The sequence below is a fragment of the Hippichthys cyanospilos genome, chromosome 14 (genome assembly GCF_059441005.1).
Source record: "Hippichthys cyanospilos isolate Australia breed blue-spotted pipefish chromosome 14, RoL_Hcya_1.0, whole genome shotgun sequence".
Lineage (NCBI taxonomy): Eukaryota > Metazoa > Chordata > Actinopteri > Syngnathiformes > Syngnathidae > Hippichthys > Hippichthys cyanospilos.
Window position 1 is genome coordinate 17,147,138 of NC_142382.1, and position 13,856 is coordinate 17,160,993.

Below are 13,856 nucleotides of genomic sequence, written 5' to 3' on the forward strand. Positions count from 1 at the left end.
TGGCTCCGGTATGACAGCCTTTCGGCTATCCAGTGTGGTACTTCCATAAACACGAACATTAAGCACGCCCTCTGTGTGTGACGTCACGGTGTCCTCTGCGCATGAAGGACAGTTTTGGGCCATTTGGCATTCACACACAGGTCACATACAAGTCACATTTATTTGGAAATATGAAGGACCTCACGAAAAAATTGTGGATTTCACAAAAAAATTGGAATTGAGCATTAGGCCCTGCAGAGTGAACCTAGCCTAAGTCTCCACATGACGATACAAACAAACAAGGTACACAGCTACAGCTCAATAAAATACCTTCAGTGACAGGCTGGAGTTTGCTGGAGCGCTCAGATTCTGGACTATGCAGCGGTTCCGGTTCTCTAAGGCTCTCTAATGGCAAAAATGGATCATAGTCTGAACTTGACAGATCTGACAGCTGCAGTGGGTAATACTTGGGACTGCTGAAAGACTGGGCTCCATAAACACAGCCATGCAAAACCTGTGCAGAATTATAATAAAAAAAAAAACATGCATTATCTTTTACTTTGGTAGAGTCATTTTGAGGATGCATAACATCAAGAACATACCTTATAAATGCAGCTGAGCAAGGACTTCGGTGGCTGGTCCTTGTCAGGGGGGCCACGCGTTTGAACAGGTTGAAGAAGAGTTTTTGGAGGGAGAGCCATCACCCAGTCCAACAGACACAACAGGAGGGACACAACCAGCTGCAGAATATGTGGTCATAATGTTGCTCTCAAACAGTAAATAAAAACCTATACATGATTGTATACCATGTGCATTGTGTGTGTGTGTGTGTTGTACCCTCTTATCCAGCTCATGAAGCGAAGACTCAGTAGTAGGTAGCAAGTGTGTTATGGTAGCAATCAATATCTAGAGAGAAATATATATTTAAAAAAAAGGTTGGATTCAATACAGAGAGTAACAAATTACATCTATAGATTTGCAATGGAAATAATCACTCACCTCTACTATCTTTTTTGGCATATCAATGGGAAATTTCTGAAGGTGATCCACATAACTGATCAAAAGGTGGAGGACATCTGATGCCACTAGTGCAACATTCTTATTTGGGTACTGAGGGAAAACATAGGCTCATGTCAGCATAATAATCTTTGTATTAGGCCACTAGGATATGATTGATACTCAATTTGTGCTTAAATGATTAATCAAAGTCAGGCAGTGAGAGGAAGGTACAAATTAAGAAGACTATTCAGGTTAATTTTCCTGAAGTCAAAATCATGTAAGCAAAACCTCTATTAGTGACAAGGGAGAAAATTTACATAGAGCCTTGAAACAAGATTATCACTAACAATAGAAAAATCCCTCCAGATCAAAGGATGCGCTCGGATGAAAAATAAACCAAGTGGCAATGGTGGAAGTATGACAGTCCCTCAAGCTTTGTCTGTGCGTGCATGTGTGTGTGTGCGTGGGATTATGTGTGATAGTACGTGCGTGTCACAGCACCCTGGGCTGTGCTGACTGGCTGATGTTGGGAAGGAAAACGTAGACAACGTGTGTGTGGGTGTTCGTGTACGTGTGTGTGTGATAGCGTGTGTTTGTAACAGCGCTTGAAGCATCCCCCCTGGATGGGCCTCCTATCTGAAGGAGGACCAAACATATTGACAGTCCAGGGTTTGATCCCAGGAGTAAGTGAATGCAAGTGTGTTCGGCAGCACTGGCTCCAAAAGACTATTGGCTGCCGATACACAAGCTACGGATTCCAAGGTGGAAAAAGTATGTGTGTGTATGTGAGTGCTTGTTCATGTGTGTTTGAGCCCATTTGGCTGTGGATGACAGGGTGTAATTTGGACAGCAGCTTTCTGATGCGCAGGCCTCCCAGACTGGTGACCTGAAACAGACTAGTCTCAGATGGCCTAGTCTCTATAGACCAGCTGAGGCAGGTTCACCAACCAACACCAAAAATCTTTTCCAACAACATTTTTCATCATACCTTGGCTCCATGTAGCCTGCCATGTTAAATCCACAGGCAACCCAGCTGTTCGGTGTACAGCCAGAGCTTTGGTGCGAATCAATGACCTTCACTTTGATTTTCATACATTACAATATGCCAGCGTATTTACACACTTTAAATCCAATTACTCGATCTGTAACCAATCATTAAAAGAACCACGGCCCTGAGCAAGCAAATGCAATGTCTTTGCAGAATATTAAAGACATGTTACACTCACTCTTACAGGTATAATATATTTTTAACCTTCAAATAACTTTATGCAATTCTGCAATGTTTTAAATAAATAATGAAACGACACAACCATATTTGTAATAGGAAATATATTTGTCCACTTTTATGTTATTTAAACAGACTACTAAAAAGTAATAAAATAAATAAAATACACATTAGAAATCATGCTATTAATAACGATTAAAAATTGGAATCGTCTGACAGCTCAAACATGCATAATATATACATTCATGAAAGAGATGTTCTTTTTTAAATACACATGTCTTTAAAGTGTTTTAAAAGCTAAATAGACAATTCTTATGTTGATTAGGATTTTAAATATAAAAGTAGGCCTGAAATCCTGTATTGTTATGAGAGAGCTTAAACTTTATTGATCAAATTTCAAGTTGGTTAAAAAAAAAAAGATGACTGACCTTTAGAGTGACACAGATGACGTTAAGAGCATCATTAATTTGGGGATGTTGAGTCGCATGAGCCAGCTCCTCAGACAGCCAAATCCCCAGACAACATAAAGCTACACACCTAATAGATCAAATTTAAACCAGAAAATACTTATTAGTGTTTCTTGAAATTCTGTTAAATATTTCTGATATGTTTAGAAACTCGCCACTGCACACAACACTCTATTGTAGCTTTTCGATCCTGCTAAAACCCAATTCGCATTAGAAAACAATTGTGTGCGTGTATCTACCTAGCAGGAGCAGAAGGTTCATCCCTCGCAGAGGTCAGTATAGTTTTGACAATGTGCTCCTGAAAAATGAGAAAAACATGTAAATAGAACTATGACATATTAATATAGCATATAAAAACACTTGCTGTCCCTCAGAAGTAATGGCTGCTTAGTGATTCAAAACGTTTCTGCCTAGTCTGGAAGCACTGAATAAGCCTGAGATGCTGCCATGAATGAAATTTTCTGTTTACACAGCAATAACAACATTTACGACATTACACCCATTGGCTGTTTTCACTGTCACAAGAATGACTGATGAGACATTAATGTATTAGTGTGACACCAGTATACAGACGACATACTTTGCTGAGAGTTTGCACTGATCTAATTTACCGTGTCTTGTCATTAAGCTATAGTTTCTGCTCAGTTTTGCTTAAAATGACAGTGTGTAGAATTTAGTGCCATACTTGATGATAAATACAACTATTTTTAAAGCATGCATACAATGGTGTCTCAGAGAGACCACACTTTGCAAACCTACTACCACTACGCTACATTTGAGAATTTCTTCTTAGGGTATTTATAGTACATAAACAAAACATGTCATCCTCGTGTTCGGCAGACGCAACCAATGTAATATACCGGTAATTACAGAATATTAGACATGCAATATTTAAAAAAATAATAACAACGTGATAGAACATATTTTTTGCATATTTTTGAAAATTATTAGGGGTTTTAATGTCTTTTTTTTTATTCACCACTAGATGTTGCTAAATCTTACACACAGTCCCTTGAAGCATTCTGAAAAATCTACTTTAACTACTAAAGTCTGTCACTGATGACCTTTTGATTTACCTTAACATCAGGGAACTTTGTAAGTGCCACATCAGCTGTGGTGGGGTGAAGGGCAGGGAGCTCTCCATAAAAGTTTGGGAAACACACAAGGGATCCAAGAAGAATCTGGGCTTCTACTCTGGGAGCCTTGAATTAAGGACGAAACAAATAGTTCATCAATTATATCGTCACTGTCGGACAAAAATCTGCTTTGTAAAATAATTGACTTTTTCTTCTACAGTAATTTATCAGTCGCTACATTGGTATGTCATTCTTAAAGATTATTGACCAATCAAACAAAATGACTTTCTCTCTTGATGATGCAATGACAGAGTCCACAAACACGCCGTTATTTTATTGGGCTTCCTGAAAATCGATGCGAGCAATGTTTTCTCTTTAGGTATGTGTGATGTTAGGTGTAATGCAAGCAACTTGTTACTATACTTAAAACATAGAGAGCAAAACTATCTTGTCAGCCTGTATTGAGTTTTCAGTCTTCTTACATTTAATGATGAGCAAGAGGTGACTCGAGAAGCTGCGATGATGAAGTCGAGAATCAACATGGTGGCTCCCGGTAGACCAATACTGAAGAACCTAGGACTGCAATGCTTGATGATGGTGTTCACAATGTCCTAAGTGAAGAAATACATTTTACACACATAGATATGCCATCACAGCATACTTGCCACTTGTGCTTGTATGTTGCTGCTTTTATAGGGCAACAATTTAAAAAGGTAATTTCAAATAGGGCTAAATGGTTGAGGTGCCTGGTCTTGGTGCATCAGTCCTTGGTGCATGATGTTGTAGAAGTGAGTCAGAAAGTCTGTGTTTGGGGACACGTCTTGCCGTCTCTTCATAATCCTGCAGATCAGCTTGTAGGCATGAAGCTTTCCCTGCTTGTAACGCTCAGTCAGCATGGTGGCCTGGGTGAAAAAGCACAGAGATGTGGGTAAATGAAAGTAACTCTTGTACAGGCATGAACTACACACAGGCTAAACATGGGCTACACACAAAAAGAAACAGAAATAGTACCAAAGTAAGGACACGTTATTTGACACACATACAGTTCGGGTAACATAAGACTGTAAAAAGGACTATGATAATTATATGGCGAACAACAATTATCACGGTAACAGAAACATCTGTACACAAGTACTGTATATTACAATGTCTAACATCTACTGTATTTCTTGAGTGATATGATTCGATAAACTAAAAGAGCTATAAAACTGGTTACTGTATTGAATATTAAGAGCCACTTCGAGTTCTTAGTTTTATTTACCTTAAAGAGCCAAGGAGTGAGGATTCTAAGAGGTGGGATCAGAACAGGAGGTGGGGGAGATGACTGGTTGTCATGAGAAATGCCCAAATTATCTCTGATCTGAAAAATAATTACAAACTGAATTAGAAGTACGGTCATTTTAGGTTGTCATGTGACCTAAGCATCTTTTCCCACACCTTTGCAAGGTTTTGCCACAGTTCACACAGGTAGTCAAACACCTGAGCATGGATCTCAGGATCTTTGATGCTATTGACATCTCCCAAGATACCTAACATTCGCCGCCACATTACTGTGGCAACATCTGCATGCCATCCGGTGAGGGAGCCACCTGCCATAACGCTACAGTCCTCACCAGGGAACTCAGTGGTTTCTGCAATTGATTAGAGATTGACTCAATTATCACTAACACTGTGTCAAAACTAAAAGAAGAAAAACAATTAACAAATTTTCTATTGAGTGTGCTAGTATAATTACCAAGATCATCAGGGGTCTGCAGCACTGAGTTGTGGAGTTTTTGATCCAGTTGCAAGTGTGTGTGTGAGTGAGTGTGTGTGTGAACTATGTGGTCTGCTGTTAACGTAGCAGGAGAAGGTGTCTGGGAACGAGAGCCCCCGAGAGAATGCATGGGTGATGCACTCTCAGAACCTTCACATTAAAAAACACAAACACACACTAGTTAAGACTTACAAACCAAGTCAAGATATATCTATGTATATTTATTTTTTTACAAGAATCATACAAACCAGTGACAGTGACTGTGTGGCTAAGGCTACTAGTCTCTGAGTCAATATGAAGTGTCGTAAGACTTGCTACTTCATGTTCATCACAGGCAACACCACCTCCCAGGCTGTCCTGGTCCAATGAGCTTCCTCGATCTCCACCACCACAGGGCTCGGAATTAAATGCAAAATCTACACAAAGGGAAACCAGAATGTCATGTAATGTCCTCAGAACAGGAAAATTTGTCCAGGGCAGAAATTTAACTTTAAAGATTAATTGTTGTAGTATGCATTATTTTGTCAAAATGTCTTTTATTTTATGTATTAAACCAACAATTTGAGAAAATCATGTTGAGTCAACAGCAGCGCAAATTTGGAAACCCAAAAAGGAAATGCTTTGACCACACTCCAGTGTGTAAATCTGTCAAAACTATTGGATATTATTGTGACCTTGGTTGTGACATTGCTCCATTCATGTTTAGCATGTGATTTATGAACAAGCTAAAATATGAACACAAAGATGAGCTTGACCTGTCAGATTTGATGGATTCAACACTCACACAGTGTCAGTGCCCTTGTCGATCACAGGAGAATAAAGGCTGTGGTTCTAGTAGTTTTTTTGTATCATTTACAAAATGTATTTCCACATTAACATAATAGGATACAAACAACATTCCTAGAATCACCAGCAGGTACAGACATTTTGAGGCAGTAATTTAACTAGGTTACAAGGTGGCTTTATAACTGACACAAAGGTTAAAAGTATGCAAAAAATACATTTTACTCACTATCAAACTTGCAGGTAGGGTATTGAAAAGCATTAAATGAGTCAGATTGGCTGTCCGAACTGACAACATCTGAGCCACTGGCACTGGCAGGAGATGTCCACTCTGAAGGAACCCCGGGATCATCAATAGGCCTGAGGTCATCAGGGGGTCGAGATCCAGGACTCTGGCTAGCCTCTAGTAGCTCCGGCAGATCCTGTGGAACTTCTAGACTACCTGGGCTGCTGCCACGGCGCTCCTATACAAAGAGACGATAGAGTAATGACAACTAAAGCCAATACATTTTAGGGTGTTTTAAAAGGCACTAAAACCTTGCACATAAAAAGGAATGTGGTATTTGTGTGTGCATTTTTGGGAACTAACCACTGTTCCTTTAGCTCTAAGTCTTTCCTGGATGAACTCATCCATGAGATCAGAGAAATTAGGATTGCTGTTTCCAACATCAGTGGAGACTGGACGTGCTTTCTGTGGCACCTCTTCTTTGTTGGCTACACACAAAAAGAAATAGAAATCTTACTCAAGCATGGACACATGGTTATTTGACACACATACAGTTCAGGTAACATTAAGACTGTAAAAATGACTAAGATAATAATGTGGCGAATAACGATTATCAAGGTAACAAAAGCATAGTAACATAGCTGGTGCGTTGAGGAGAAATGTTGTTGTTACACTGACATACAGTGCACACTGAACACCAATACAAATTTTAATATATTCAGACAGCAAAAGCTTGTAAGAGTAACGCTAATGTACATGTACGGTGGAGAAGCCCTAAAGTAAGTGAATGACCAATTGTTAAAAAAAGCCACAACACAGCAGGCAAACCCACTAGAGAAGCAATGCAGTTAATACACACCACCATGCACAAAAAGCAAGTTTACTGATGCTATAAAAAATGGCAGCATACCAAAGGTCTGTATAAATTTGATTTTGCTATCAGATGCAATGAGTAGAAGGTTGAGAGCAAAGCCAAGTAGCATCCACCAATTGTAGTCCTAACAAAATACAAATGACTACATTACTAACAACATGACTACCTCCATGACTACCAACCTATTAATCCACCTCTTATTCCCAAAACGTGCAAACGGGCAAAACGTCAGTGGTTAAGGACCATATTTGATGTTTAAAACAGATGATCTTGGCCAATCACAGACTTAAGAAATTGTCAAAATATGTATTCCTAAAATTTGGTTTGTTATTAAAAAAAAGGGAGAATGACTAATAGTAACATTTTAAAAAGTATAAAAAAATGAATCATCTAATTTAACATTTCATTTAGTGTATAAAAACATGCTGTATTAATTAGCTATATCAATTAGCCATAAAAAAGAGTTAGGTTTGAGATAAATTGACAGAGAAAAAGCTTTTGTCTTCACTTCTATCGCTACCCCCAAAATTCAACCTGTCATTTGATAAAAAACAACATTAAAATAAAATCATAAATACAAAAAAAAATCACTTTAGTAGCTTCCAAAATCTATATGACCCCACCACAACTATTTAAAAAAAAACCTAAACCTAAACCCTACAGCTTTTAACAATAAATAAAACCTCTAACATCGGCCTAAAATAAAAACAAAAGTTAAACCTAACAGTTTTCACTTCAATAACTCAATGTGCGTCCTAAGCTCAAGAGTGCTCATTAAGCAATCACAGCCACTACACATTGTTGTAATTCACGGAACCCTCATTCAGAAATCATTGTTTCCTCTGGCAAGAAAAATTCCATGCTCCTAGTAATGGAAACGGCAATACGCTGTGAGCCACATTAAAGAAAGGAGCATAGCTGTCATGGCCCCTTGGCCATACATTTCTCACCGCTCATTTAAAGAGTACTTTTTACAAAAAGACACCTCCCTACGAAAAAGAAAATCGACCAGCAAAACACATGTTCATTCTTATTTGGCCTCCTTATTATGTGGTTGTTTGTAAAATATATTGAAATCAGATATCCTCAGCAGCTTAATGTACACTATAAACAATAACAAGACAAATAAATTCTGTGAGCCTTTCGATGATGTTTACAACTATTCCAAAACCTTTCAGCAGATGAAGCGCAGCTTAAACAAACAAAATAGGTGAAGTTACTAGTCTCTTCTCCAACAGGAGTTGAGACGCCTGGCAACGATAACGCGAGTCATAACTCAAGTACTGACAACTAACCAGTCACCCTGTACAGGCACACACAAGAAGCATTTTTTTTTTTCTCCAATCAGGCTCTTTTATGGAATGAGCCATAGAAGGCAATGAATGTAACGGGAAACTTAGCAATGACTTTCCAAAACAGTAGTTTTATCTGATGTATTAAAGAATCATCAGATGATCTCACCATCAATATTCCTTGAGGTGGTATGGGTACTAGTAAATAAAGACTTGTAAAGAACACAACGTTTATGAAAATCGAGGCAAAGGGAGCAACAGAGAGCTAAGTATTTTGTCAATGAATAAAGCCACTATGGACTTCTTTCTATTATTATTTTCTAAGCCTACATACACAGTACACCATATGGACAAAATTGTTGATATACCTCTGAGAATAAGGAGAGTCTAGCATCTCCCCATTAGGAAAGAAAATTGTGGGACTTTTCAAAGCCATTCATCAAGGCCAATTGTTTGGTCACAGGTTATTGATGCTGTTGTTCATCACAAAGTGTTAGATGGGATTGAAGTATGGAATTTTCCACACCAAATTCACCCAAGCATGTATTCATGGACAGAAATATGAGTACTGTCTTTCAATACGTTTTGTCGTAGGAGTGTATATGTGAGCCATATCCTGTTCTAATAGAAGCCAACTAAATTCAAATATAGTATTAGTCATGCAAATGTTTAGTGCAATTACTGTATGCTTATGGCTAGAAAGGCATCTTAAGAGCTCATAGAACCAGGCATCAGAAGCCACAGAATTGAACAAACTCAAGCCAAACAAACAGCCATTTAAGTAGAAATTAAAAAAATGTCAACTATGTACATGAATCAGAACTCACTGTGGCATCATGCACATGAGACACTGAACAAATGGATAACTAAATGACCATAAAATTATGTTTGGCACAAATCAGCAAAGAACCAGATGACTTGAGTGAGTCACTGCGCACAAATACACATTTTCTTGACAAAACAAAAAAAAAAAAAAAAGAAATTGAACAGTTATTAAAATTCTAATCAATAAAAATGTGCAAATGATTCAACTGTACTTAACAATTAATAAAATATCTACTGTATGTGTGTGTGTATACACACACACACACACACGCATAAATATTAGTGACAATATATATATATATATATATATATATATATATTGTCACTAATATTTATGCTGCATTTTAGTGGTTCAAGAGGGAATTTTATTTTGTTTTTTTACTCATTATTTTTATCATCATTGCAGTTATTGTTCAAGCATATATTTAACCCTTCCTGTTAAAATAATATTTTGGCAACAAACTATATTGTAAAAATGTAAATGTCAAAATTGGAAGTGGAGTTCTATGCATTTTTTGGGGGGGGGTGGACTGTTGTTTCCTTCTGTGGTGCTGAGGCAGTCTTGAAAGAAGGTGAAGTAGGCACAATGAGGTCACATGCAATTTTATGGCGAGCAGGGGAGGAGGACGGGGGAAGAAAGGAGGACATCAAATTCCCACAACCCTAAGGAGGACAGCAAGAGGAGGAGAGTGCCTCTCTGAAAGGACGACAGGTGGAAAGTTATGGGGAGGGGTCTTCAGTAGGTGTCAGGCTGGAGGAGGGGCTCATGTTCAAGAGGAAACACTTTCAGTTCGGCAGCAAGATGATGAGTTTCAGCCATAAAAAAAAAACAAAAACAAAAGTCATTCCACCATAACAAACCAGTTAAACAGCCACAAAGAAAAAATGGTTGTTGATGTTTGTGTTTTGTGAGTATCTGTCTTTTCCACTGGTGTTGGTGGACTGTTGTTGAGCCCGTTATGAGCACTTTGTCCACTGCGATCCTCACCTGGCGTGGTAGACTTTCGTCCAAAGTAGCCCAGGACATGGGAGTAGAGGTCTCTTAGTGAAGCATCGCCCATTGCAGCCCGCCCCTGCCGCTGTGGCGATGAACCTTGAGATGACCCCTGACCTCGAGGACGGGGTTTGGTGGACAAAGCATGAACCACGGTCTTATACACCCCACCAAGAAGAGCCCCTTGGTGGTGTCGGGAGACAGAGCTACCGGGCTCCTGGGAGCGAGAGCGGGAAGCCCGAGAACGCAGGGCAGACCGTCCCAATCGGCCTCGCATGCCTGATGACGCACCTGAACTGCTTGGTAAGGCCTCAAAATGAGTCTCATGCACTGGATTGGATCCCACACATGACCCTGGATGCTCCTTGTCCCCTGCTCCAGTGCCAGTCCGATTTTCCAGGGCTCCAAAACCTGATGTACCTTGAGCTCTAGTGACATCTACTGGCAGTCTTTCATGGCCTCCCACTTTGTGACCAATAGAAGCCACAGAGGCAAACTTACCTGCACTGCCTGTGCCCTGCTTCACCCCTGCTCCTGTCCCAGCTCCTGGCCTCTCACCAGCAGAGTGGCTATGAGTGTGGAAGTGGCTGAGGCGACGCAGCCTGGCTTTCCAGTGGGCTTCTTTATTCTCAAGGGGGTTATGGAACTGGACTGACTCAGTAGAAGGTCTGAAGCTAACATGGACACCACCGGTGTGATGCTTTTTGGCGTTACGAGTAATCTTGGGCTTGGCTGAGTCTAAGGTTTGGGGCGTTTGAATTGCTTCATTGGTAGATTCTGCTGTGCTAGGGCCTGGTCTCGTTAAAAAGGGTTTTTTGCTTGTGGCTGTGTCTTTATCATTACTTTTGTCTCCTCTCATTTCCCTCCAATTATCACCTTTTCCTTCCCAATTTGCTCCTTCTGTCGCGTGTCCTCCACATACTTCCCCTTTGCCTTTCGCATCATTGTGTCCATCTATGCTCCCTTTGGGAGCAAGTGAGGGCCACTGGCACTGCATTTCAAGACACTCGTAGATGCTACGCTGTTCTGCCTCAATATCCTCTGCTGAGTCAACACTACTGTGTCGAACTGAATTACTTACCTGGCTATCTTCCTCAGAAATCTGTCTGCCAACCATATTTTCCGCTTCTCGTATGAATTCTGTTTCCCTAAGCGTCATATTAGTTTTCACTGGTACGGAAGTTCGAATCCCATTTTCTAATGCAAGACTTGGTGCCAATCTAGCTGCCTCGCTTCTCTCAGCTGCTTTGTGAGTGAGATAGTCCTTAATTGAGGAGAATAAATCATCCTCATTTGGTACAACGGGTACTTCATTCTCCTCTAAATCAATCTCCTTAACGGCAGAAAATGTAAATGCAGAATCCCAGTCACTTACCCAATCAGAACTTAAACCTCGGCTTTGACAGCCAATATGGTCATACTCACTCACGTCATTTAGTCCTTCTGAGGTTGAGGAAACATCATTGGGGAGTGAAAAGGGGGTAGAACAGGAGGAGTGGAAAGGACATGGGAGTGTTTGAGCTGCTTCGCTATTGGTTGCAAGTAGGGTAGTATCAGAGGGGTGACAGGCGTTTGGAATAGTACTGGGATCCACGGGTGGGTCTTCACCTTTGACCCGTTCGGCGATAAAAGGCTCCATGATGTCAGAGGCACTGCTGCTCCTTGCTAGTGATGAAGGGGGCACGTTATCCGCCTCACAAGCACCTCCCTGGAACACCTCAGAACAAGATGTTGGAGGAGTCTCATCGCTTTGGGATGAGTGGCGCATCCGAGATGGACGGGATGTCAGCGTGATTGGCGGGTCCTCGAGGTCTGGCAAATGGGCAGAAAATTATATATTAGTGTGACTATTACTACATTCAGAAATATACATGTATAACAGAGACACATACCTCTAAAACCTTTAAAAAAAAAAATACACCAATGAAAACAACACACAGAAACCATGGGATTGACGAGTGCTATTACTACTAGAACCGCTTTTGTTTTTGTGTAGTATTCGTGTAGTAAATGTTTGAAAATATACATCCGCACAGTAGCTTGTTATGACCCTGTGGGTCATTTGTTGTTTTTTTGAGTGGTGTTCTGCTGTGTTCTTTTCTTAGTTCGTGTGGCTGTGCCTTTTTGAACTAGTCAGTTGAAAACAGGTGGGGTCCCCTCATTGGTTGAATCATCTCATTGCTGGCTTATTTAAGCAGACTGACAGCAGTCAAGCTCTCTCTCCAGGCATCCCACCGCCAGAAAATGCCAGTTTTTCAGAGACCATGTGTTAGTTGAGTGAAGTAGTGTCCCGATAAGTTGGATTTTGTACATATTGTAAAAATTTGTAAATAGTGGAGCAGGAAGTAGGAGGGAGATGCTATTTTTGTTTAACCCTTATTCTCCTGTTTTTGAGTTAGCTAAGTAGAATAGTGAATTGCCATTTGTTTCCTTGTTATTTTGACTAGCAAGATTAATTTAGTTAAGATATTTTTGTTTGTTATGTTGGGACCTGTCTTCCTCTGAAGGAAATATAAACTTTTTCAAAACTTTTTGTTTGAATTTGACTTCCTAGTGTCACTGGCCTTTTTTAGTGGTAAGAAGACGGGGAGCACACAAAAATGCTATGTATCAGGTTCCCCAAGACTGGGGCATTACAAGCTATTGTAAGGCTTGAATTCTGTTGCAATTTGAATTTCAATATACAACTGCAAATGCATCTATTTGTATCCATCTAATTAGAGCCCAAGCAGCGACCACAGAGAGGTCCCTACTGTCCCTACTCCCTACTGTACCAATATTAATTAGGTATGATAATCGTTATTTCAATTCTTCATAATAAATCAAATTTTTGAGGGCCCAAGCATTAAAAAAATTAATAAAATAAAATACAGATCAAAGTTATGAAATACAATTACAAAAATAGGGTCGTAGCGGCCCGCAAAATTTTAATAGAGCCCTATCACTATGTTTGACCCATAGCTACAAAAATTGGTGGGCACTTGTATCATCCTGAGACAAAAATGTCGCTAAGAGTTACACTGCATACCAAAAATGTACGGGAACAGAAAGTGACTTACTTGACAATACTTGATTGTACAATTTTGATAACATTTTTGCACATTTGCACATTTACAGATTTATTCACCACAAAAGAGGAAATGCTTGATTACTCCTCTATACATGCTCCAAATAAAAATCCCAAAGGTCACGTATATATACCGTATTTTCCGGACTATAAGCCGCAGCAGCAAAATATGAGCAGAAAAATGATTTTTGTCATGGATAAGCCGCACTGGACTATAAGCCACAGAGATATTTACGCAAAAAGATAGTACATGGAAGTTTATAATTTTTTTTTTTGTTATTTAATTTTTGGGG

At 39.7% G+C, this 13,856-nt stretch overlaps 1 protein-coding gene across 4 annotated transcripts in view; it reads right to left on the reverse strand.

Annotated features, from left to right (window-relative positions):
* ralgapa1 (Ral GTPase activating protein catalytic subunit alpha 1) overlaps nt 1-13,856 on the reverse strand; it is an 80,803-nt gene that overhangs the window by 43,014 nt on the left and 23,933 nt on the right. For 2 of the 4 annotated variants that reach the window (XM_088432855.1, XM_088432854.1), the window contains 16 exons: nt 12,105-12,308; nt 6,875-6,999; nt 6,515-6,749; nt 5,751-5,918; nt 5,482-5,652; nt 5,184-5,377; nt 5,008-5,106; nt 4,493-4,648; nt 4,229-4,357; nt 3,747-3,872; nt 2,910-2,968; nt 2,632-2,740; nt 979-1,089; nt 817-885; nt 582-719; nt 310-493 (listed from right to left, as the gene is read on the reverse strand). In XM_088432855.1, coding sequence (XP_088288981.1) covers nt 310-493; nt 582-719; nt 817-885; nt 979-1,089; nt 2,632-2,740; nt 2,910-2,968; nt 3,747-3,872; nt 4,229-4,357; nt 4,493-4,648; nt 5,008-5,106; nt 5,184-5,377; nt 5,482-5,652; nt 5,751-5,918; nt 6,515-6,749; nt 6,875-6,999; nt 12,105-12,308 — 2,277 coding nt within the window. Of the gene's footprint in view, nt 1-309; nt 494-581; nt 720-816; nt 886-978; nt 1,090-2,631; nt 2,741-2,909; nt 2,969-3,746; nt 3,873-4,228; nt 4,358-4,492; nt 4,649-5,007; nt 5,107-5,183; nt 5,378-5,481; nt 5,653-5,750; nt 5,919-6,514; nt 6,750-6,874; nt 7,000-10,490; nt 12,309-13,856 lie in introns of all 4 variants that reach the window. The other 2 variants (XM_088432852.1, XM_088432851.1) reach the window with 1 other exon arrangement.